The 24093-nt window shown below is 36.1% G+C and overlaps 1 protein-coding gene across 1 annotated transcript in view; it reads right to left on the bottom strand.

Moving 5' to 3' along the window:
• The window catches only part of LOC122808789 (A-kinase anchor protein 13-like), a 1176608-nt gene that overhangs the window by 709923 nt on the left and 442592 nt on the right, over positions 1 to 24093 (bottom strand). Inside the window, exon 2 of the mRNA XM_044079825.1 lies at positions 6685 to 6983. Coding sequence (XP_043935760.1) covers positions 6685 to 6938 — 254 coding nt within the window. The 5' untranslated portion in view covers positions 6939 to 6983. The remainder of the gene's footprint in view (positions 1 to 6684; positions 6984 to 24093) is intronic.

The following is a 24093-nucleotide window of genomic DNA, read 5'->3' as shown; positions in this document are numbered from 1 at the left end:
TTACTGATTCACATTGTGGGATACCATAAAAGGTATGTATAAGATAGTGTCCCATGATTTTAAAGTAAATAATTTCATCATTTTTTTTCAAACTATACATAAAACAAATTGAGAAAATGGGAAATTTCAACAGAAGCAGATTATATATTTTCAAGTACAAAGATTAACCTGTGCAGGAGATAAGTCTCTAACCATTTCATCTTTCAAAGGGTTGAAGGCTGAAATCAGCGGTACATAGTAAGTATTTGGCATTTCAGTCAACAACAACTATTCTTCATTTATTAAAGAATATTTGTAAAAACAAAATGTACTATGGCAAGCAAACAAAGAGTATTCTTATAAAATGGATAGTGTGGTAATACAAATGCCAAAACATCAAAAGGCTTGACAAAACAGAGTAAAAATCAATGCAACCTACAGTTAGTGCAATAGATAAAGAGCTTAGATCCTGCTAGGATGAATATATGGATTCACAAATACATGAAAGAAACAGAAGACATCTCTACAAGATGCCCAATAAATCAAACAAGATATCTTCATATTCTGCAGAAACAAGAGATAACTCTCATTTTCTGAGTTAAGAATTTACCATCATCTCATAGAGAAAAAAATGTCTAGAATTTCATTATAAAGTACAACAGAGTTACAGAGTCCAGTTGTTTCATTTTTATAAGACATTAAAGATGTTTTTCAAGGCATACTAGAAAGTTAAATATGTTAGCGTAGAAACATCCTGTACTATCAAATGCCCAGGTCTTTAGTATTCTACTTATGGTAGAGTTATAAAAAGAAACTCTAATATACTGACTGTGTCTGAAGAGGAAACAGTGAATGTTATTTATTCAAATGGTCTGCAGAGTTCAAAATTGTGCACACCTTTCAGTTTTCATGAAATATTACTTCATTGTAAATGTAAAGGATGCAAGTGTTATAAAAGATTTGTAGAGTTTATACAAAAACTCTTTCGAGTCCTGATAAATCCTGATAAAAATTCCTCCTAATTTATTATGTAGTATTAAGAATTCAATAGCCCCTAAACTAGCTACCATATTAAGCATTTTTTACATACTAGGGTTTGTTCCAAATATTTGGAAAATGTCATATATTACACAATTTTATAAAAAGGATAGCAGAGAAGAAATGTAAAACTATCATCTGATATCACAAACTTCTGTAACTAATACATGCTTTGAGAAATGTATTATTAATGTAATTGCTATAAAGAATAAATTAGAATCATATGATATTCATCAGCATAGTTTTTGCAAAGGAAGATTAATTATGACTAATCTTACTGAGTTTTATAAACAGATTTCCCTGGCTAATTTCATATACTTAGACATGTCTAAATCATTGGATTCCTTGCCTCATTTAGCAATTTATAAGGCTACGGTTAAGGCTGTTATTAAACCCTATATTATCAGATGAATAACGCCTTGGTTATCTGGGAGAGTGCAATCAATGGCAATTCTTGGTAATAATTCTAAAGTTACTACCAGTAAGTGCTGGAGTGCCACAGTGTTCAGTCTTTGGTCCTGTTTCATTTAATATTGTATTTGCCATGCTCTCGACAAATAAACATTGCTGGATTAGCAAGTACACAGATGAGTTAAAACCTGTCATTATGCTGACTAACAAAAAACTATACAATGATTAATACTTCATTGTTGATAATTACTGACTGGTCTCATATTGGATTAGAATTAAATGTGCAGTGATGTATTTTGGTAAACCCAAGATTTACAAACCAATCTACATTTCAAAACTGACATTAAAGGTCATAGATGTCTAAAAAGACCCAAGTATTTGTTTAATAATAAATTATGGTTTAAAGAACGTGTATAACAGGAGAACTAAAGCAATGCTTCATTTGTGAGGTATGACAAAAAAATGTTACCACTCAGGATCATAGATACCTAACTGCACAATATAATACCTACATTAGTCCAACTTTAGAATATAATACTGCTTTTTGTCTTTATAATAAAAATAATATAAAAAGTATTGAAGGTGAGCAAAGAAGGTTCACTAAGAAAATAAAGAAAACATATGAGTTATGGTAAACATTGCAAGTTTATACATTTATTTAGTTTACACTATCAGTATGTAATAAGTAAATTTATTCTGGCTTATAAAGTACTTCATGATCCTTACAGTTATGTTTAAATATATCAGGGTAAAGACTTAATAATTTCAAACTACAAATGAATCCCATTTAATACTGGATTGAGGCAGCCATTTATTACTTTAAAAACACCTGTTGTTTGGAATCGGTTGAAAATTATGATATTGTTGTGTCTTTCAGCTTTTCCCGGTTAGGGGTCGCCACAGCGGAACTCCGGTCCACTAATGATTGGTAGTTGAGTTTTACATGCCGAGTTACCAGCCCTGACGTACAACCTTCAACGAAGGTATGCCCAATCAGGCATGTCTCCACGCAGAAGACGCTCTAGCTGAGAATCGAACCGGACAGCGTCTTACCGTGAGGCGACAACACTACCGCAGCACCACCACCACGGTTACCGGTTGAAAATTATGATAACAATCCAGAAATGTCTAGATGCATTTAATCTATGCCTAGACATTTGGGAAGGAAAAGGAATGGTTGATCTGCAATGGATGGAATAAGTGTTCCTTGATGGTACTCTTACCTGAACACAGTATTGTTTCTTATAAATTTATAAACATGATGGCTTAGAATGCCTTAAGACATTAACATACCGTATATAAATCAGAGATGTTTTCTTTGTTTTCCTTTTAGAGGGAGGATGCAGAGTACATGTATAAAACAGAACTTAACATCTTTTTAAATGGGTATAACCTATAGTAGGATTGCATGTCATATGATGTCAACATTGGAGACAGTCTGTCACTGACACCTTGGATGTAGATGCACTCTCTGTCTGTTCCTCTTGATATCAGCCCACACCTAATATGCCTTACCAGAAGTATATACATATAAACAAACACACACGTGTGTGTGTGTGTGTGTGTGTGTGTGTATATATATATATATATATATATATATATATATATATATATATATACATATACACACACACACACACACACACACATATATATATATATATATATATATATACACACACACACACACACACACACACATATATATATATATATATATATATATATATATATATATATATATATATAAAACTTGTCACATGAGCAAATAAAAACATTGATCTGCAAAGATCACATTGCAAAATTATGAGAAAAAAACACAAAACAAAGTTTTATGCAGGGGTCAAGCCCCCCTCATCCTGCACCCCACACTCCTTGCAAAATATATATACCAACTCTTGAGATTTAGTAACAGTGTAGAAAGAGCCATTTCCCAGTCCCTGCTGTAATGTAATCTCACACACAGCAGCTGACATTATCAGACTTCAGTCTCTTAAGCTGGCAAATCAAGGAAACAAAAACATTTGGACTTTAAAACATTTCACATTATGAGCTGCAGCCATATATGTTTGTATCATGTATATATTTATTCCACTCCATCCATGACCAAAAAGTACGGGAAACTCACAATGCATCCAGACTTCAGCACATAAAGCTTATCTACTCAGTAACGTATCATGAATTCCACTGTTTGACCAAACTTTAAAACTCTTTTGATATATATATATATATATATATATATATATATATATATATGTGTATATGAAAATTTGCATTCCCATACAGAACAAAAGCACTACTTACAGGCCAGTGAGGAATTGTTGCAAAATTTAGGTCATGCTTAATTAATAAACCTTCAAATGAAGGGGAATTTCAGGTTAGGATACGTATAAGAAAAGTCATGGAATTTCTTTATTCTCCTCTTTCCTGTTGCATAAATAGGGATTTATGTGCACTTTTCCCTTTTAAGAGAAAGTATTTTATTTAAACCAATGTATATATTTAAGCTGGCTATCTCCATGTTTGTGGATGCCTCCCAAAAGTCTAAAAGTATTCAAAGTAGGCTTCTTCCTACATCCCCTCAACCATAAGGTGCAGCCCAGTAGCAGGAAAATCTGGATTTTGTGCAGGTACTGGTGTTACATCAGAAACAAGCCATCATGGGAAGCATAGATAACAAGTGTGACTTGTTGATGACAAGAGATGCAAAAAATGAAGTTAAGGAGAGAGAGGAATTTGAGTAAGACTGTATAGAATATTTATAGTCAAAGTTAGTGGATATTGAGGGTTGTGGCTGGTGCAAGAACATCAGGCTTTCTGGCAAACCAGAATTGGAAGAAGCTAGTAATTTGCTGGAGAAATTAACAGAGTCTACTGGTATCCTGTGGGGGCAGTTGGTAATTGAATATGCTCATCATTTATATCTCCCGTGAGTTACTTATCTTTGGTCAAATGGACACAAGATCAATGTCCATTTGGTAGACACCACTTGGTCAACCGAAATAGATCATCAACATATGCATGAGATCAACAATCCCGGAGTAGGGGAATATTCCTTTTCCCCAGGGATTGTAAGAGCTCAGAGTTAGTACATAATTAGCAGGTGGTGTGGGCATGCAAGGAAGCTTGCTCTCCCGCAAAAACACCTGTTTCTGGTTTTGCCTGTTCTAGGGGTTAATCCTCAGAGCGTATGCAGTACCAGTCTATTTTCTGTTTTAGACATTATGACATAGATATTACACACATCAATCTTCTGCCCATTCAATGAAATAGTATATATCCATCTCCCACAATATCGGACAGACTTAATGCCGTAGTCAATTTTGATAGATTTTCTATTTTTTTTTTTTAATTCAGAGTCAATGTACCTTCCATGTTACAGATTCTGGGAGAGTTACTGCAAGCTAAAGCAAGTAAGGCCTTTGCAGATCACAATCATGCACTGGAAACCAGGTAAAGAGGGTGGCTTTTCAGCTAGCTATTAAGGTCTACAGATAGTACAACTGCAGATTTAAGCTCCTGTATCCTGCACAATTAAAGGTTTCTTCCTTCCTGGTGGTCCTGTATTTTTTCATTTAGTTGAGAAAGCATTAGTCAAACAGAATCAGTTTTTTCTCTCTGGAGGAGCCTGTGGAAGTGGAGGAGAGTCAAGTTGTTCACTGAAAAGAGACGGCTATACATGGAGTTCAACAGCAAAAACTGGAATCCAAGTCCTTTATTTAAGAAAATAACGAGCGCTGGACAGACAAGAGGCTGTTTTTTGCAGTGGAACACCATAGGAGCTTGATTTCTAATTCTGACAAATAACTACGTATTGTTGAGCTGTCTGACTGTCTTCTTAGCTTGTTTTGCTGACTTTAGAACCACATTACAATTAACATTTAACTTGTTACACCAGAGCATTCTGTCCTACTTTTTTAAACAGTGCTTTGGAATTCTATTAGTAATTCATAAATACTTTGCTATACTGTTATTTTAAGATTAATTTAGCAAACACCCAGGGATTAAATTGTAAAGCAATTAAGACTTCAGTGAGCTGATGACATTACCACCCAAACACTGGAATTTTTCTGATTAGCTCTTAAAGGAAACCAGAAAACCCTGTAATTTACAACAGCACTCGATTTATTACAGTTTAGCACTATGTTGAGCTGTAGCTGTGAAGATGTTTACTTTTTTTAGTATCTAGACTCCAATAAATACATTTTAGAGCTAAAATTCTTTTGATATGCTTAACACTCAAAGGCATTTTGAAAAAAGCTTCAGAATAATTTTTAAGTGGGAACTTTTAATGCATGGTTTGTGTGGAAGGAGAGAGTTATTTGGAAAGGTATAAAAAGCAGGAAAGATGACTAGCATTTCTATGCATTGCATTTGTTCTTTAAGGTAGCCATTCCACTTACCTGCCCAGGAAGAGTCTTTTTGCCCCATCTTTTAAGAAACTTTTGTATATTCAACACTGTTTGCAAATTTAACAGAACTATGCCCATTATTTACATAATGCAATTTACTGTAGTTTTGCATCATTGGCTTCATCTGTGCATACACTAAAATTAAAACAGTACTAAAATCTAATACAGAGAAATTACAGTTTTGTACTTTTTATTGTTATCCCTTGTGTTTTACCTGCATCAGTCATATACTTGTATAACACTGGTTATGTTTTTGATGTTATTTTCAAATATTAGGTAAATGTGGAATTTAATGTTATTTGTGTTGCAAGATCCTGTAAAAGGACAGGTAAAGCTTGTTGGATATGTGTGCACAAGATTTTATACAGGTTGTCTCCACATAAGAATTTCACAAGATGTGTTTATTTACACTAGTTTATGTCTGTAATAGCAGCACAAATTCATACAGGTCTTCTACAAGCGCCTCACTCCCAGATGCTCGAAATCCATATAATACATAAATAACAAAAGAATGCATACTAAAAAATGCCAACGATATTCAGTGCCGGAAAGTGGGGTGAAAGATAATGGAATTAAAAAAGTGACAAAAGAATTTGCAAGTACTGGACACCAGATTTGAAGTAATACGTTAAGCCAGAGTGGATGTTAGTGTTTATAGCTGAGAAGTAAATATCAGAAATACCCCATCGTTACTAGTAGAAAGTACTTTTTGTTAGAGGCTGAAGGATAAGAGTGAAATCTGAATAGCAAAACTGGACTAGCTGATACTGACAGCTCAGTTGGACCTCTTCAGTGGATACTTCATGTGGAAAACAAACAACTAGTAGAAATGAAGTGCCCATACCTTCTTTGGTCATAATCTGCATCATCCTGCATATGTTTTCCTGGTTCCCAGCTATGGCGCCTGAATGGATCCTGCAGTCGCAGTGAAGCCCTCAAGTGAGATTTCGTTAACACAGGTATTGGAGATGTATCCCAGCATTCCCCAGAATACGAATTTGTTAGCTGTTCATCAACAGACAAGAAACGATGTTTTGCATCACAGGATGCCCAAGGAACGTCACTGCTAGATTCAATAAAAACATCTGAAATGCTCATTCTTTGATCCTTGTCAAGTAACAATATCACACGAGATCTCTACACCTAAGAAAACCATAAAAAAATAACATTAGTCCTTGTCAGGTAACAATATCACATGAGATCCCTATACCTAAGAAAAGCATAAAAACAGAACATTACTCCTTGTCAAGTAACAATATCACACAAGATCCGAATACCTAAGAAAAGCATAAAAATAGAACATTAGTGCTTGTCAAGTAACAATATCACACGAGATCCCTATATCTGAGAAAAGCGTAAGAACAGAACATTAGTCCTTGTCAAGTAACAATATCACACGAGATTCGTATACCTAAGAAAAGCAAAGAAAGAGAACGCTAGTCCTTGTCAAGAAACACAATCACACGAGATCCCTAAACCTAAGAAAAGCATAAGAATACAAAATTAGTCCTTGTCGAGTAACAATATCACACGATATTCATATACCTAAGAAAAGCATAAAAACAGAACATTAGTCCTTGTTAAGAAATACAATCACTCGAGATCCCTATACCTAAGCATAGCATAAAAACAACATTAGTATTTCCTTAGGCAGCGACAGTAAAAACATATATTAACTTTGTCAATGTATGCTGGAATATTATTTAGTAACAATAATAATATTATCACCATCATCTGTATCAGTGCATGTTCATAGACCTTTTGAATGGCACCCGTCAGAAACGTAACAATTAGCAGTAGTACTATTTAAATATGGCTACTACTGATGATGGATGTAGGCAGAAAATGATGTTGTATATCCAAGCTTTCCTGCTGTTGTACCCATTTAAAATCTATTCTGTACACATCAACTCACATGAATGCCACGCTGCTCAACAAAGTTTACATCTTCCCAAGCTGTTACCACTACTAGAAATGAAAGTAATCATTCAGACAGAAAATACGTATTTTTAATCAAGTTGCATAATGAGTTATATTGTAAAGTGATCTCAGTCAGTCAGTGACATAACCTAATGACCCTGACAGTCATAATAAAACACAGCTTGAGAGATGATGAAAAGACATTAAAATATTTACAGATAGTATGCCAGATTACACCCATGCTGATGATGAAGTTTGCTGATGATTGCAAATTGGGAGTTGTAATAAACACCCCAAATGATTCGCTAACAAGTGGTGCTTAGACCACTGCTTCAAACTAAATGCCAAGAAATACAGCATTGGGTCCTTTGGCAAACCCAGGCACCCATGCTCCTGTCATTAGGGAGATGGTTACTTTCACTTACAATGAAGTATCGTTTGAGCACCACATCACCATTGCTGTTAGGAAGTCCTTTTATTTAGCCAGACTAATCACAAGATTAGATCCAATGAAATCATTACCTCGTCTATTCCTCACTTATCAGGCCAGTTATAGAGTATAATGCCCACCTTTAATATGTATTTATCTAAGCACATGACCCAGCTTGAGAGATCACAGCATTTCCTTACTAAAACAATCAAGGACATGCCCACCTTGAGCTATCCTGACTGCCTTCAAATGTTCTCACTCCTTTCTGTGTCCTGTCAGTTTCTGATAGGAGACCTCTGTCCAGCCCCCAAGAGCTTCAGTGGATCCAGTCCTATGTGGCCTCTTTCATAACCACAAAACTAATAACATCCTAAATGCCCACTTAGGAGATTTGAACTTCCACCACAATATAAATAGGACCTGATGGCATAAGTAGCTATCATAGAGAATTCCTCTTTTATGAAATCAACTCCCCCTTGATGTAAAGCATAATAGGTCCATGACCCTTTTTATGTGTAACGTGAACAACCACACGGGCATTGCTAAGTATACCCCCACTGTGGTCACTCAAGCCCTCATGGAAAGGGCATATAACTAGTTCCATGGTAATTCATCCTGTTGGGGTTCTGGCCTGGCCCCTTAAGCCTTTATAGAAAGTGGGTTTAACCAGATCCAAAGTAAGTCATCCTGTGAGGTGGTCTCGTATTAATTTTATATTTTGGTAAATTTTAATGTGGGAGCAGGTGGCTAGGCTACAACTGGCCTACTGGATCAACAGCCTAGCACAAACATATGAATGACAGAAAATGCAGACTTAAATATATTAAGACCGAGACTGCTGTTTCTTAGACCATGCCCTTCTATGAGAAATGCTGAATGCCAAGTTGCTATATATAAATATAGGGGGTGTGGGAAGACTTACCCCACGCACACATTAGGGGGTGCAGGAGTGCTTGTCCTCTGCAAAAAGTAACTCCAAGGAGAATAGTAATGTCTGATATTTGCTGGTCTCCTCTATTTTTTGACTTTTTTCATAATTCTGGGGATTGCACTTACGAGTCTTGGAATTACATGAGGGAGCCAGTAATTACATATAATCCTCCAGAGGATGGACGAGGTGTAAATTTATCACTACAGTGACAACTTGATGGAGCTCTTCTATTATGATACGTATCTTACCCATAGCGATGTCGTCTTCTTTGTTGAAGGTTACTGCAACAGTAAATCATAAATTATGACAGCATCCAATGCAATTCTGATATACCCAATGGTTGACAAACAATTACAGATACTTGTTAGAATAGCCATGTAAAAGCCTGATCCTCCCCAGGACTGCACATCTAGCTTCTAGTGTTTAATGAGAAATCAGGTGGTGTGGCCACCCATGAACCCATTGAAAGCCACTGTGGAGAACTCACATTGCTGACCACACCAGCTAACATATATTGGCTGACAAAATTGCATATGAATAGTTATCATACTATATTTAATCTAATTTCTGTAGAACGAGCAACAACTTGCATCAGTTAGTACACCGCCCTTCAGTAGGTTGGACCAATGAAGGGTCAATTCATTATGAAAGTATCCCTTCCAACAAGATAAATAGAGAGATAATTAAATTCCTGAGTTTTTTCCCCACTGGATATGTAGCACCCTACCACTGATGTTATGAGTACATTTGCCAGACTTACAATGAGCCCAAATGTTTCCAGATAGTCAGAATCTAATGAAGTCCCCAGTGAAGGATGAAAACATTTACTCTGGTTGTTTTTTGAGAATAATGTTTGTTATTTTTGCTATACCATTTGCTGTGTTTTGTGGAGAAGCCCAAATGTTATTTATGAACTTAGTGCATCAAAGTCCAGCACCTTAGCTAGTTTAGTCTCTGAAATATGTCAACACTCTTAACAACCAATCTATTTTTTATCTCCATAAAGTACACAGAGAGAAGAAATACATTCTGGATACTTTAAGTGCTTGAGAATCTTCCCCAGTTATGCTCATTTCCTGCCTGCCATTCCAGGTACCTGGTACCAGCAACAGGTATTTATTTTTCAGTTTCCTGTTTAATGCTGAAAACATGGTGACTGCTATAAAAGATTTGTTAGTAATTAGTAAGGTAGTACTAAAATTAAACATAGAATGAAGTGTATGCATTAATCATTCCCCTCAACAATTAAAATGCAGTATCTATAAAACTCTAAAGCCATGTAACATAACCAGGAAATATACAAAACCATAAAAACACCATTTCTTAATCAACACTACAGTTTCTTAACTCATATGAGATGACTGAAGAATAGTAGCCAAGAAGTATCTATATTCTTATGAAATTTCTTTTTTTTTAAACAAGAAACATCTTTATAAAATTATCACATATGTGAAGATTGGGGAAAGATGAGCGAAGGCTGCCAGCTGAGCCAAATAGAATTTGATACATAACTCTATCATTTGTATAAACAAATGTAAAATACAGGCTGGTGTTCTTAAATGAAAGAAAACACTGTAAAATGTGAACTTCAAGATTGTTGCAACATTGCCATCAGCTGTAAGGAAAATCAAGCCAAGCATTTCAAATGTTCTTTGAAGTTACAATTATCTAAAAAATTGTGCCGAAGCATCTGGCTGAACACATTCTTTCTATTGTCTTAACTTAAGGAATAATTGCTAGAGTATACATGTGAAATGTCTTTTATTGTTGTAGTTTCCTGAGCAGGTGTTAGCTTGCTAAATAATGCAGTTTGTTTGCCTGGGAACACCAGACTAAGTGTCAAGATGATCTAATGTTTATACTGGGAAAACCTATGTGTTAAAATTATGTAATCTGGGGGGGGGCCTTAGCAGAGCTGTTTGTTAGTGTTTTAAAAAAACTATTGTTCAGTGAGAAACTGAAGCCATTTGTATTGGACCATCAACCCCAGCACTGCTTGCACTTTATGTATGTAAGTAAGATTATAGCACTGTGTTTTCTCTTAAGAATAAAGATTAGAAAGTTAGATTAAGTGTTTTTCTTTGACCTCAGACCTGTCCTACTGTATTATTTTAAGTTTCTGTGTTATCTCTGAACTCTTAGATATCTCTGTGGTGTAGTAATATTGTCTTGTGCTTTTAATTATTTATTATTAAATATTTTAAAACCTTTACCTGTGGCCAGTGTGTGTAGTGATAGGCTGTAGAGTACATTGCATATTTATAGAGGTTATCGTAATAGGCCACTCTAATAAGCCTTAGACTGAATAATCACATTACCAATTGGATAATAATATTGCACAGTAATAATTGGACACCCTTTGAAGGACCTTTGGGTAGCTGATAATATTAGCTGGTGGTGGCAGGAATTGCTACCATACAGTCTGGGTAAAGGGACACAGCTAGAGATTCTGTGTCAGCCTTTCCCAGGAGTGTCTGTGAAATTGTATAAATAGTTATCTCAAAGTGTGGGTGTGTGTCAGCTACCTGGGCAGGGACACGAAGCACTGGTTGGACAGAGAGGGTACTGGAGGCTGAGATCTGGACCCTATAGCTGTGCCAGTAGGGAGTCTTACTGGGGACCTGGAGAGCAAGGGAGTAAACAGCCCCAGACTGACTGTGATCTCTGTGTGCACTTAAGGGAAATTGTACTTTACTGTGTGTATTATTTATCCTTTCCTCTTCTAGGAGACGACCTCCCTGGTGTTTGTGGTGAGGACTGAGGCTCCTTGATTGCTGAGCTAGGGCACGGTCATCACAAGATATAACATAGGCAATCATACATTTATGTAAATGAAAACAAACCATACTGACAATTTTAGTTGCAAACATACATCACAAGCCATGTTGACATAATTGTACTTGTAAACATTACATATTCACTTATAATCTATCCATTGTCAAACATTAAATGGCTTGTTCAAATCCTGCCTTCTTTTAAACCTCATTCCTCCTCTGCATGTGATATTCCCACAATTCCCATTTTCCTATATAGTTTGATCTTACCATTTTTAAATATCTCAATTACATTTGTTTTATCTCTGTTACTATATTCACTACTTCTAGTAGAGTTGGTTTAGACTTTTGATTTCCATTTTCTAGTAACTGATTTTTTGGAAGCCAACATAATTAGACTCAGCAAGGTCTTACCATGTCTAAACAATTCTTATTCTGTATCATAGTTCAAAAAATAATTTCCTTAGTTACACCAATTTGCTCACCCAGTATCTCTGACAGAGCATTCAGCAGGAAATCTTTAAAGTCTGCCAACTCATTACACTCCCAGAAAATATGTTCCCAGTAATCTCTTTCTTCACCACCACATCTCCAACATTTGCTGTCAACCTGAGGAAAATGTCTTTGGAGTCTACTTGGGGTATTAAAAATACCTATGTAAACACTTCCAAGCAAAGATCCTAATTCTTCTAGACTTTGTTTCATATTTGGGAGACATACATATATTTCCCCATTATTTATTCATAAATTGCTTATCCAGTCACTCTTCCCAATCCTTTCTAACTTTCTCTGATTGATTCTTATAGTTACCATGCAATATTTTGCATGTTCTACTAATTATTCCTTTTTTAACAGCAGCTTCTGTTCTAGATGCTACAAAAAAAAACTCAGTCAGTGCTGGTCTTTTACTTAGGATCCCCCTACTTCTTTCTCTTTACCTATAGTCTGACATCAATCCTTGATAGGCAAGGCAATACCAATCTCTATCTTGCAGTCCAAATAAATTCTTGGCCTCCTCCCATTCTGTTACATTCCCCTCTCTAATTCTTTGCTCCCAGCACCTTGGCTTTTTTACCAGTTTTCTACAATAAATTCCAGCTCCCTCTTGCCTATTGTCTGTATCCCTAATTACAATCATCCCTATCAGCAGAATCTTTTTTCTCCATTCCCATGTTGGCTTTGTTCTTAAAATACTTTCTGCTATTTTATAAATATAATATTCTACATGGTTATTCTTATTCTCCTAAAGGATCTGCATCCAAAATCCTAGTCTCTCCTTGTTTCTTGAGCTTCCCCCATTTCATCATCATCCCTTTCCACTTTGAATTATAGGTTTCTGCTTGTGCTATGCATAGGAGCCTTAACTGCCTAGCTCTGAAAATACCCCTTCAAATCAGGTAATCCCAAACTTCCTTGTTCAATTGGAAGAATCAGCATATTTCACTTGACTCTTGCCATCTTCCCCTCCCAGATAAAATTCTTCAGCTCTTTATTAATTGCTATCCACAACTTCTCCTCTGGTTAATAAAAATATGCCTGACTTGTGAATAAAACTAAAGTGACTAAAAACATTTTAACTGATTGTATCTTGCTATCCATATCCATATAACAGAGTTTCCAATTTCTCAGTTTTTGTATTATTTTTTGTTTAGTCTGTTCCCACATATCCTTAGCTGCCACACCAGAATCCTTTTTAATCCATACTTCTAAGTACTTCATTTTATCATGTCCCCATAAATATCGATATTGCTGAACCAATTCATGTGTGGGTACATAACTTACAGTTATTGGCTTTGTTTTTGGCTTCATTAATTTTTTATGGCAAAAAAATTTGAAGCTGCCGCAAAATGCTCCACAACACTGAAAATGTCCTGTTCTGGTTTTATCAGGTTTAAAATAATATCATCTGCATATAGATCCGGCTTTTCTTGATTACCATACCAATTATATTCTTGAATTTCTGAGTCTCTTATTTTCTTTGCCTGTGGTTATAAATATAGTGCAAATAACAAAGGGAAAGAGGGCATCCCTTACTGGTTCCTCTTCTCAAACAGCAATTATCAGAGAGGAACCCACCCACTTTAATTTTTGCCTCTGATCCCTTATATAGCCTCCTAATCAACATTATAATTTTATCAGGGAATGCTTCCATTGCCCTGCTCATAAACTCCCAGCTTACTCTGTCAAATGCTTTCTCTGCATCAAGACCCACCAACAACAGTGGCATTTTTATACATTCAGCTTCCCTCTGGATCATCAGTGTTCAGTTAATGTTCTCAAATACAACAAAAAAATTTAAATTATGCATTACAAGTCATGTGATCTGTTTAAATGGTACAAAATAGGTGTTTTATTTAGTTATACTTCATTCACCTGAGGAAGCTGATTGTGAAAGCGCTTGTGTTAGTCTGACTATATTAAAACTGGTTGCTTGAAACTGGAGCCTGGTCTCTACAAATTTATTTGCTTCATTCAATTTATTTGCTTCATTAATGTTCTCAAATGTTTGCCTCCCTTTCACAAAATCACTTTGATCCATGTCTATCAATTTTGGCATGATCTTTGTCATTCATTTAGCCATTATAGACATCAACACTTTTTCATGGTTTAGGATTGAAATGGGCCTGTATGAAGCTGGTTATGATGAGTCTTTACCCTCTTTAAATATTACAGCCACCACCAATTTCTTCCAGGAAGTTGCTGCTTCTCCTTCACTCAAAATACTGTTAAACAAAACCTTCCAGATAGTTATTGTTTTTTTTTCCCTTCTAGCTTCCAAACTTCCATAGTAATACAATTTGTTCCTGGACACTTTCCTGTTGACTGGTTATACATCACCATTTTAGCTCATTTCCTCCTTTTCTGACTACTATTAATTGAGCCTCATTTACCTATAACCTTGGCATATTTAATTCTTCCATAAACATTTTCATTTGTAACTTTTCTTGATCTCCATATTTCTCTGCTTTATACAGACTTTCCTAAAATGTCCGAAATATTTCCAGTGCCTCTACAGGATCTCTTGTTATCTTCCTTGTTATAGGCTCCTTAAGCTTGGTGACAACCCTTTCTACTTTCTGATACCTGAGTTGTTACACTAAAAGTTTTTGTGCTCTGGCATTATTATAAAAAAAAAACAGTTGCTTAACAGCAATCTTTCTAAACGTATGCATATTATCAAGTTAACCCTTTATTTCTGCTTAGCAGTATGCAATTTCCCCTCTTTTTGTTCTGTGAAATTCCCCCTATTCTGTAATAGTTAAACATTTGTCAGTCCCTCTAAATAATTCATGTTGCTTTTTAATGATCTCTCTCTGTTTTATTTCCACCCTATTTTTAAACTCCACTTTAATTTTATCCCACTCCCTAACTATATTTTCAGAAAAAAAAAATCTGTCTTCTCTAATAACTCCCAAATAATTTCCACTACCCAGTCCTTAAATTCCTCTTATTAACAGATGGGTGGGAAAGCACTGGTGTTTCATTTTATTTCAATACCCTGTATTTTATTTTAGTTATTATTGGCACATGATTGGAAATAGTTATTGGATGTATATAAAATCTTTGAATTAAATGCACATGTTCCTGTGAAATGTAGCCCAGTTTCTGTATCTTGGGGAATATGTAAATTCACTCCAAACTCCTACTACTGAATTCACATCTTCATGTCATATATTTTCATAAATTTCTTCAAAAATTCAAAAATCTACCCTCCTTTGTTATATTTTCCTTCCTGGGGCCCCAGACACATCTTCCCTGCTGCAAATCAAATTCCAGTCCCCACCTGTAAGTAATGTTCCTTGCTGAAAGCTGATTATTCCTCCCAGAATTTTCTTAAGCTCCATTATAGTAGTTTTATGTGGAATATAAATACATGCCAGTGTAGTCCTGCTCACTTGCTAGTAGTCCCTTAGTACTACACTTTCTTATTCTCTTCTATCACTATTAGAGCTCCTCTTGCAATTAATATAAGTACTCCTCTTTCCTTTTTCCCAGGTATTCTGCTGCATAACTGTCCTGAAAACATTTATCAAATTCACATATTCAGTTTTTCCAAGTGTGCCTCCTGTAGCATAGCTATTTGCACTCTACATTTTTAAATATAGTTTACTACTCTTTCTTTTTTGTCTATATCTGTGAGACCATTAACATTTAAAGACAATATCAAAAGGCTCATTCTGTTAAAAATGTATTATTGCCACCTTTTATTTGTAACAGTTTTTTTGTTAAATATCCAATTCCAGGTTTTGTGTTAGATGTACACACACTGATGTGAGCCTCAAACCAGTCATTCTCCTTTGGAAGAATGAGAAAAAACACATTTTTTTCTTGTATCATACTCTTTTGAACAGACATTTCTTCTTTTTTCACATTGCAGTGTTTACATTTCTTAAAACTTAACAAGGTGAAAGAGGGGAAAAAAGGAAAAACACACGGCAGCCATTTATAGCATGCAGGTATCATGCACTATACAAATATTACTGTTAAGAACAAAAGTTTGTTTTACTTATAGTTAACTCTTTCCTTCCTCTTCTCCTCTCCTAAGTGTTCCTCCAAACATTAATGACATGAAGTAGGGCATATGCTTTAGAACCCCTACAAGTTTAACAAAGTCAAAAAGTCCAATATTTCCAAGTATTCTTGTTCTGTCATGTTTCACAACTATAATTATTGTTTTATTATCTCACATTTATTTGTAAATTTTACAACTTGCTACTTTTAATCCTTTTTATCTCCATCTCCCAAATCCAGTCTCTGCTTCCTTTCCAACATACTCTCAGTTCTTCTGGTCAACTCTTATGCTTTTTTCTCTCTGTCCAGCATTTTCTGTTGAAACACTGGAAATTGTTTCACTGGCACAGTCTCCCTGTGGTCTTTATTACCAGAAGAACAAGAAGCAGAATATCATTCTGTTTTACATATTACTTTTTGTTGGACAAACTTTTGGATCTCCTCCTTAGCATGTTCTGCATCAAAAATGATTGCATCCCTCCAGGAAAGAATATTCTGAAGATAGCTGGATACAGCAGTTTGAATCTTATGCTTGCTTCATGACATTCCCTGATTAGTGAAATTAATCTTTTGGCTGGTGTACAGTATTTTTCACAAACACTCTACTATCTCCCATTTTTAGTGCTTTTTCCTTCTGCCACATTTTTATCAGAATCAACTTCTTTTGTTTTAGGATTGCATCTTTACTATTAAAGGTCTATGTTGCTTTCTCACTGCCAGGTTTGGAGCATACACACAATGTGCCCTATCAATTAACAGGTCCTGCTAGGGAATACCAGTCTAGTTGCTTATTTCTGCTTTCATAAAATTAATAGTCTGCTCCTTCCATCTTCTCTGGTACAGCAGAAAAATTTCAGGTTTTCCTTGCGTGCTCTAATTCTGTTATTTTTTTGAAACATCTCTTCTTGAGTAGTCTCATAATTAGACAGCCTTTTCTTCATTTTGTCCTCCAATTTTTTGCAATTTTATCACCACATCTGAATATTTGTTTAAAGCTTATTCCATTTTATCCAACCTTTTGTTATTTGAGTTGATATACTCCATAAGTGTTCCATTTACTTTAATCAGCTCTGAGTACATTTGACTTACATTTTCCTCTAGGTTACTGGAAGTCATGTCTTGTACCAAAGCTGGAGCTTGTAGTGTTTTATTTATTTATTTATTTTGCTGAATAGCTGCAGAATACTTCCCAGCCAGTGTTTTTTTTCCAAACCTCTTATGGTTGATTTTCTTTCAGGTTCTCTGAATTTCTTTTTTTGCTGGCATCCAGGCAGTGCACTTACTAGCCAGTTACTGAAATTTACCCAAAAAATTAGTTCACTGGTTCTTTCATCTGAGTTTCTGTTTTCACATTGGGAAAGATGAAGTTAAGCTGTTACTCAATGTGCAGCTATCTTGGAAGTTCCCTGTATCTACATGAAACTTCTTATCAGTTCAGTAAGCCACTCAGCTTCCTTTGATTCACAGCAAATGCAGCTCATTGGTTTTCTACCATTTAATTGAAAACGTTTATTTCATATTTGACTGAAAAAGCACTGATACCCTTTTGTTAACCAAAACAAAACACCCACACTGAATATAGATTTAGCATGAGCAATAGTAAACTTTCATTAACTTGAAACTCACATTTATTGAAATTGCATATGACAACCTATGAAATTACAAGATACAAGTTGGAGTCATAGTCAAGTAACATATAGCAAAGCACTAATTAGCAGCTTTGTGAAGGTACAAAAATTAAAAAGACAAATGTGTAATGCATTTGCTAACTACTTGGGACAACCCACTAGACACAAGGGTCCCTTTTCAGGGGCAGCCCATGAACACTGTCTAGTAAAAAAAACTTGGTCAGAGTTACATGAGACAAAAGAAGGCACTAAAGGAACTCATTAACAGTTCAAAGTTTTACCCATCTGCATTAAGTACCAGACAAATGGTTGTAGCCCATCACGGTGCATTTCACACCTGCGTGCCTGCAAAAAGCAAGCTAAATTAAAGATGTATTCATAGTTATAATATTAACATTAAACTTTACAGTATGAAGTCTAAGACTTTATTCACAGCCAGATAATCAACATTCAGTCAACAGTCAGCAAAACAGAAAAAACAAGCATTGTACTGAAAGAACATTGCTCACATGACAATGCTTCTGATTACAACAACTGATTCCTTCCTTTACATTATAACTACTCTAGGATGCAAGAACTAAGTATGTATAACACACATACAAGTCAAAGTAGCTTATGCAGGTGAATTCAGCCAAACAATCAAGTGGAAGAAGAAATAAAAAAAAAATGACTGGCTCAGGAACTTTTTTCGCCTATTTTATGTGAAAGTTTGTGTTTTAAATTGCCTAAAGGATAGAAAGTCTGAACCTTACATTCCTGTCATTATTTAGTGACTACAGTTCATAACAATTTACCAGAAAGCCATAGATTTTACAAAGAAATGACAAAAATACCTCTCCACGTCTTTATTCAATAATTCTGAACAGAGCCAGAAATAATGAAGGTGAAGAAAGCTTAAAATGGACTGGTCACATTTTAAGTATTATTTTATGTTTGCTAACCAGGTAAATCCACTCTTCAAAGTTGCCCTTTTCAGGGATGACAGATGAGCACTGTCTGGTTTATTCTAAGGAATGGAGATGTAAGGATTAAAACCCTGTACCTTTAACTAGAGGAAGCAGTTTGTTAACAACTCAGAGCTTTTAATGCCAGACAACTCTACTTAAGAATTGAATAGAACAGCAAGTGTTGCATGAACATACATTTTCTGAACAACATGAAATATGAAACTCTAATACTGTAATCCTCAAGAATTTACTAGAAAAAAATTAAAGCGGGACATGGTAAAAATATGAGACAACATCAGACAAGATCTGCAAAATCAGCTACAGATAAAAGGCAGACTGTTCTAATTCACTTCAAAAGATAAAACAACAGGCTTTGCATCAACATGCATTCTCTGAACAACAGGATCTATGGAAATCTAATGAATGGTATTGACTGATTATAATACCTAGTGACTTATCCAAAAACTGGAAAAGTTAATGAAGGTCTGGCAGTTGGTACAGAGATTAAGGCTTCAAGCCTTTGATCAACTGCTTCTTGTAGTCAGGGCCACAGGGTTTACCTCTTTCAAACTCCATTTGCCTACCATGTGACTCTGAGCAAGTCATTTAATCAGACAGTGCTTCTGGATTTTCCATGGAAGGTGGATTTACTTTGTTAGCAAACAGATAAAAAAGTACAGCTAATAAATATGAGGTAAAGTCAGAAATGTTCACATACAATTTCTGAAGAATAAAAATTATGAAACTCTAATGCCTGGCAATGTTGACTGATGACTTTGATCCTTAGAAGGTCAGGACCTCCAAGGAAAAGGAAGTAAAGAGAATTCATGTGTGCATTCATAAAAACTGAACAGATGGAAGTATCTTGTGAAAAGCAAATTAGCAATGACACATACAAACACATCAAAAAAAGTAGTAATTGGGAGTGTGTGTGTGTGTGTGTGTGTGTGTGTGTGTGTGTGTGTTTGGTTAAGGTTCAACTGGTGTTATTAAAATTGTCATAGAAGGCACTGACATTAGATGGAGATAATATAAACTCCTAGGCAGCTAGTGATTATAACCATGTTTTGTAGCTTTATAGCATGAAGGTTATTTGCAGTGGGTCTTTGGTGTATGTTCTTAAGGGCAATTATGCCCTGATATTTATTTGTTTATTGACAGCAAAGTAGGATTTAAGGTGTGCACCCGATATTGATTACTAATAACTGGTGGCAGCAGGTTGAAATTCAAGGCCCATGACCCCTGTACCTCACAAATCAAATAAAGCTCACTCAGCAGAGAGCCTTTACAGGTGCAAGCCAAGGAGGGTAATGCTGTAGAACAGAACAATATAAGCTATGAAACCTATAAAATAAAAACAGAATGACACAGAGAAATACATACGAATAAAAATTACAAGTACAAATGTAATTGCACATTAAACAAAGAAAGCAATGTACAAAAACAATGTTTTGTTCATGAGTAAAATGGAAACTATAGCAGTAGAACACTAAAATACATGAAACCAAATACTGAAAACCTAGGAGTAGATTTAAGTAACAAAGAAAATTAACTGAGAGATTAAAAGATGAGAACCTTTATCTCTTATTCCAGAGCTTTTCTGAGCACATACAAAAAGCTTTACCTCCCAAATCCTTAAAACATCTAGACACATGCAACTAAAAGCCTAGTCCCTGGCTGATGTAAATGGAGATTAACTGACTTGCATGATTTTAGTTGCCTAGATACAACATTTTGAAAAAAAGGCTGCCTACTAAGAAGGCTCCAGTAATACTAGCTCTATAAGACATCATGACGTTGTGTGCTTTACAGACTCCATCACCTATTTTATTCTTTGTACACGCAGACCTTGTCAAACTATGTTTATTTTATGAAAGTAAGATTAACCCACCAGAAAGAAAACAGAATCAGTACAACTGAGCCAATAAGCAAATTACAGATGTGAAATAATGATTTGTATTACACAAAGCACCAATATTTCTATCTAACTGCTTGACTCGAACAATCAATGTGAAATGTATGAGAGAATACAAGGCATTAAACACAACCACAGTAACAGTTTGAACACCCACAGCAGCCTGCCTTTCAGGACATTTGTTTTGTCATAGTTAAGTCACTTAGAACAAACAAGTTTCGTTTTATGTAGATTAGTATGATGCTTTTCCTCAGCTTTCTAAACTTTTCTCCCGATGGGTTAAACACACTGTGGTCATCCTCTGCCCAACAGACTCGCCAGCAAAATACCTTGTGAAAGAGTATAAATCTACTTAAGTTACCTGCCTGAAGCAGCTCCAAAAACAAACTAAAAGTACAGCTTTCTAAACTGTAGGTGTTGCTTCTATCGCAATTTATCCATACTCCGAATCTGTTTTTAAAACTATCTGCTTTTAAAAAAGTAAACTGACCCTTATTTAAAGTATCACTACAGGGCAGATGAGCATACACACAGGTTAGTTTTTCTGGCTGTAGTAACTTACTTTGGCCACCAGACGGCAACACAATACCAGCAGTCTACCACATTCCTTGTTTTAACTAATAGTACCAATAGCTTTAAGTTTAATGTGGTTTTAAGTCTCAATAGTTCCAGTATATGTAGTTTTAATGTTGCCAGCCACACTCTAGAGTTTTGTTTAACCCCTAGTACATCTTCTGTTCCCTTTGTCTCCTGTTTTTAAACTTATATCTGCAACATTTCCATCTCTGGCTTGCTCTCATTCCCTCTTCAGCTCTGATTTTCACAGCTGCGTCTTTTCTAATTGTTTCAGTGCTGTTTCTCACTGCTGACCTGACCCTGTCAGTACTGGTGCCAATCAGCCAGGCCACTGTGATATCCATCTCCAGTCTCTATTCCAACCCCTCCCCCTGTTTCTTTCAATTTTTTTCTTTACAACCCCTCCCCCAGACTCCTTAACCTTGCCTTCCTTCCTGTGGTACCATCTTTTACCTCTCTGAACCACTCTAATATTTTTCCTATACCACTGCTAGAATATACATTAACCCTTGCATACTTTCGTCTGAACTTACCTTACACTCCACTGATTGTTTTTCACTGACGACCTTGATTCTTCCCTTTCCTTGGCTCTACCTGCTCCATTCACCCTATGGGGTCACTCTGCTCCCCTACCCTAACCCCAAATTCCACCCCCATACCCCTACACTTATACTTAGTTAGCCACTCCACCACTTCCACCATCCAATCCAAACTACCCATCATACCCCCAAAACCTCCTCCCACAGTTCCCCCATTAAAGTAAGCCTACCTTTCAGAGTTTACTGCCAAACACAATTTATCCTGATAAACTACTAAACAATTAATCTAAACCATAATCTATTACTCAAATTAACTTCACAGCTTAACTCACCCCCTACTTCTACTCTAATAACCAACATCATGACCCTCAAATCTCTATCCCTACTTACTCACATAATACTTCTAATTTACTTACCTAAATTATATCACCCAACCTACTAATGCAAACCACTCCCCCCCATTTCACACCACTACCCCATCCTCTACAAGGTACACATCTACTGTTACTCATATCTCCTAGTCTCTACCCCCTCAACACTAGCATGCTCTTCCCCTATAGACTCCTACCTAACTCTAAAAACACTGTTCCCAACACTAGTCTAATGTCCACAAAACTCTCTACCTGTATACTACACCCCAAACAAACCAAATACCTCATTCATCATCTTATCTCTATCCTTCTCTCTGGGGACATCCACCCGAACCCAGGCCCCTCTACCACACTGCATCCAACCCCTCAAGCAACAGGCAAACCCCTCCACTTCTCAGCTCTAAATGCTCAGAGCCTATGTAATAAAATTCCAAACCTTCATGCCTGGCTTCTACATAACCAGCCAGATATTCTCTCCATCTCAGAAACCTGGCTTAAGCCCCACATACAAGATTCTGAAATAACTCCTCCCAACTACCGCATGTTAAGGAATGACAGAACACAAGAAAAGGGAGGTGGTGTAGCCCTCTTAATCACCCCCTATACCAAACCCTTTCCCAAATTTGACAAGGCAGAAATAATACCAGCCCTACTCCACCTAAACAAGCATGAACTCATATTTGTTCTCTCCCTCTATATTCCCCCTGGAGACAATATCTCATCCCTTGAAGATATTCTCTCCTGGGTCTCTACCATCATTTCTTATGAAACCATAATCCTGGGGGACATGAACATAAACTGGGCCACAATCCAATCTACCACTAACTCACTCAATATTAACTAATATAACTTTACACAACTAATCAGTTCCACTACCAGGCCTTCCAAGAACTCCATCATTGGAAATATAATAGACTGGATTCTAGTATCCCATCCTCATTATATCTCTGATAGAGGTATTCTCCCAGACCCACTAGCTGACCATTTCCCCACTTTTGCCCACATCTCCTCTCTTCTATACAACTAACTCACACCTATATTTCCACTCGTTGCCTAAAGAACTTCAATGCTGAAACCTTCTCAGGTGCACTAAAAAGCACAAACTGGAACCCATTAAAAACTCTTTCCCTAGATAATGCTCTATCCTACTTTAACTCTACTTTCACACACCTGCTCAATTCCTTTGCCCCTCTAAAAACAAAATGTATGAAAAGTAACCCTGTACCCTGGTTAACCAAAATCACCACAGCTACTAAGCGACTCCGTGACAAAGCCCGGACACGTTACCATAAAAATAAAACCACTATCACCCTAAATGAATATAAAACATTATTACCTTAGACCGCCAAGCCTATTTATCCATTCTCCAAACCAACTACACCACAATTTCCAAACTATTTTGGAAAGGAATCTCACCTCTCCTCAACCTGGGAAAAAAAGAAAACCCTTGCCCCAACCAAGATGCCTCTGACATGGACTTGGCCACCCAGTTTAACTTTTTCTTCATAGAGTCCATAAGCAAGCTAACATCATCCTTCACCAACATCTCTGCAACCCCTCCTCAGCTGCTCCCATCCCTTCCACCCCTAGCATCCCTTGCCCCCAACCTCCACCTTTTTCTATCAATCCCATCTCTATAGCAACCATAAAAAAACTTCTCCTAAAATTAAAATCTGGTTCCAGTGCCCCTGATGAAATTTCCTCCTACTT

The sequence above is a fragment of the Protopterus annectens genome, chromosome 8.part0, assembly GCF_019279795.1.
Source record: "Protopterus annectens isolate FY-2018-M chromosome 8.part0, PAN1.0, whole genome shotgun sequence".
NCBI lineage: Eukaryota > Metazoa > Chordata > Ceratodontiformes > Protopteridae > Protopterus > Protopterus annectens.
This window is presented reverse-complemented; position numbering and strand designations above follow the sequence as displayed.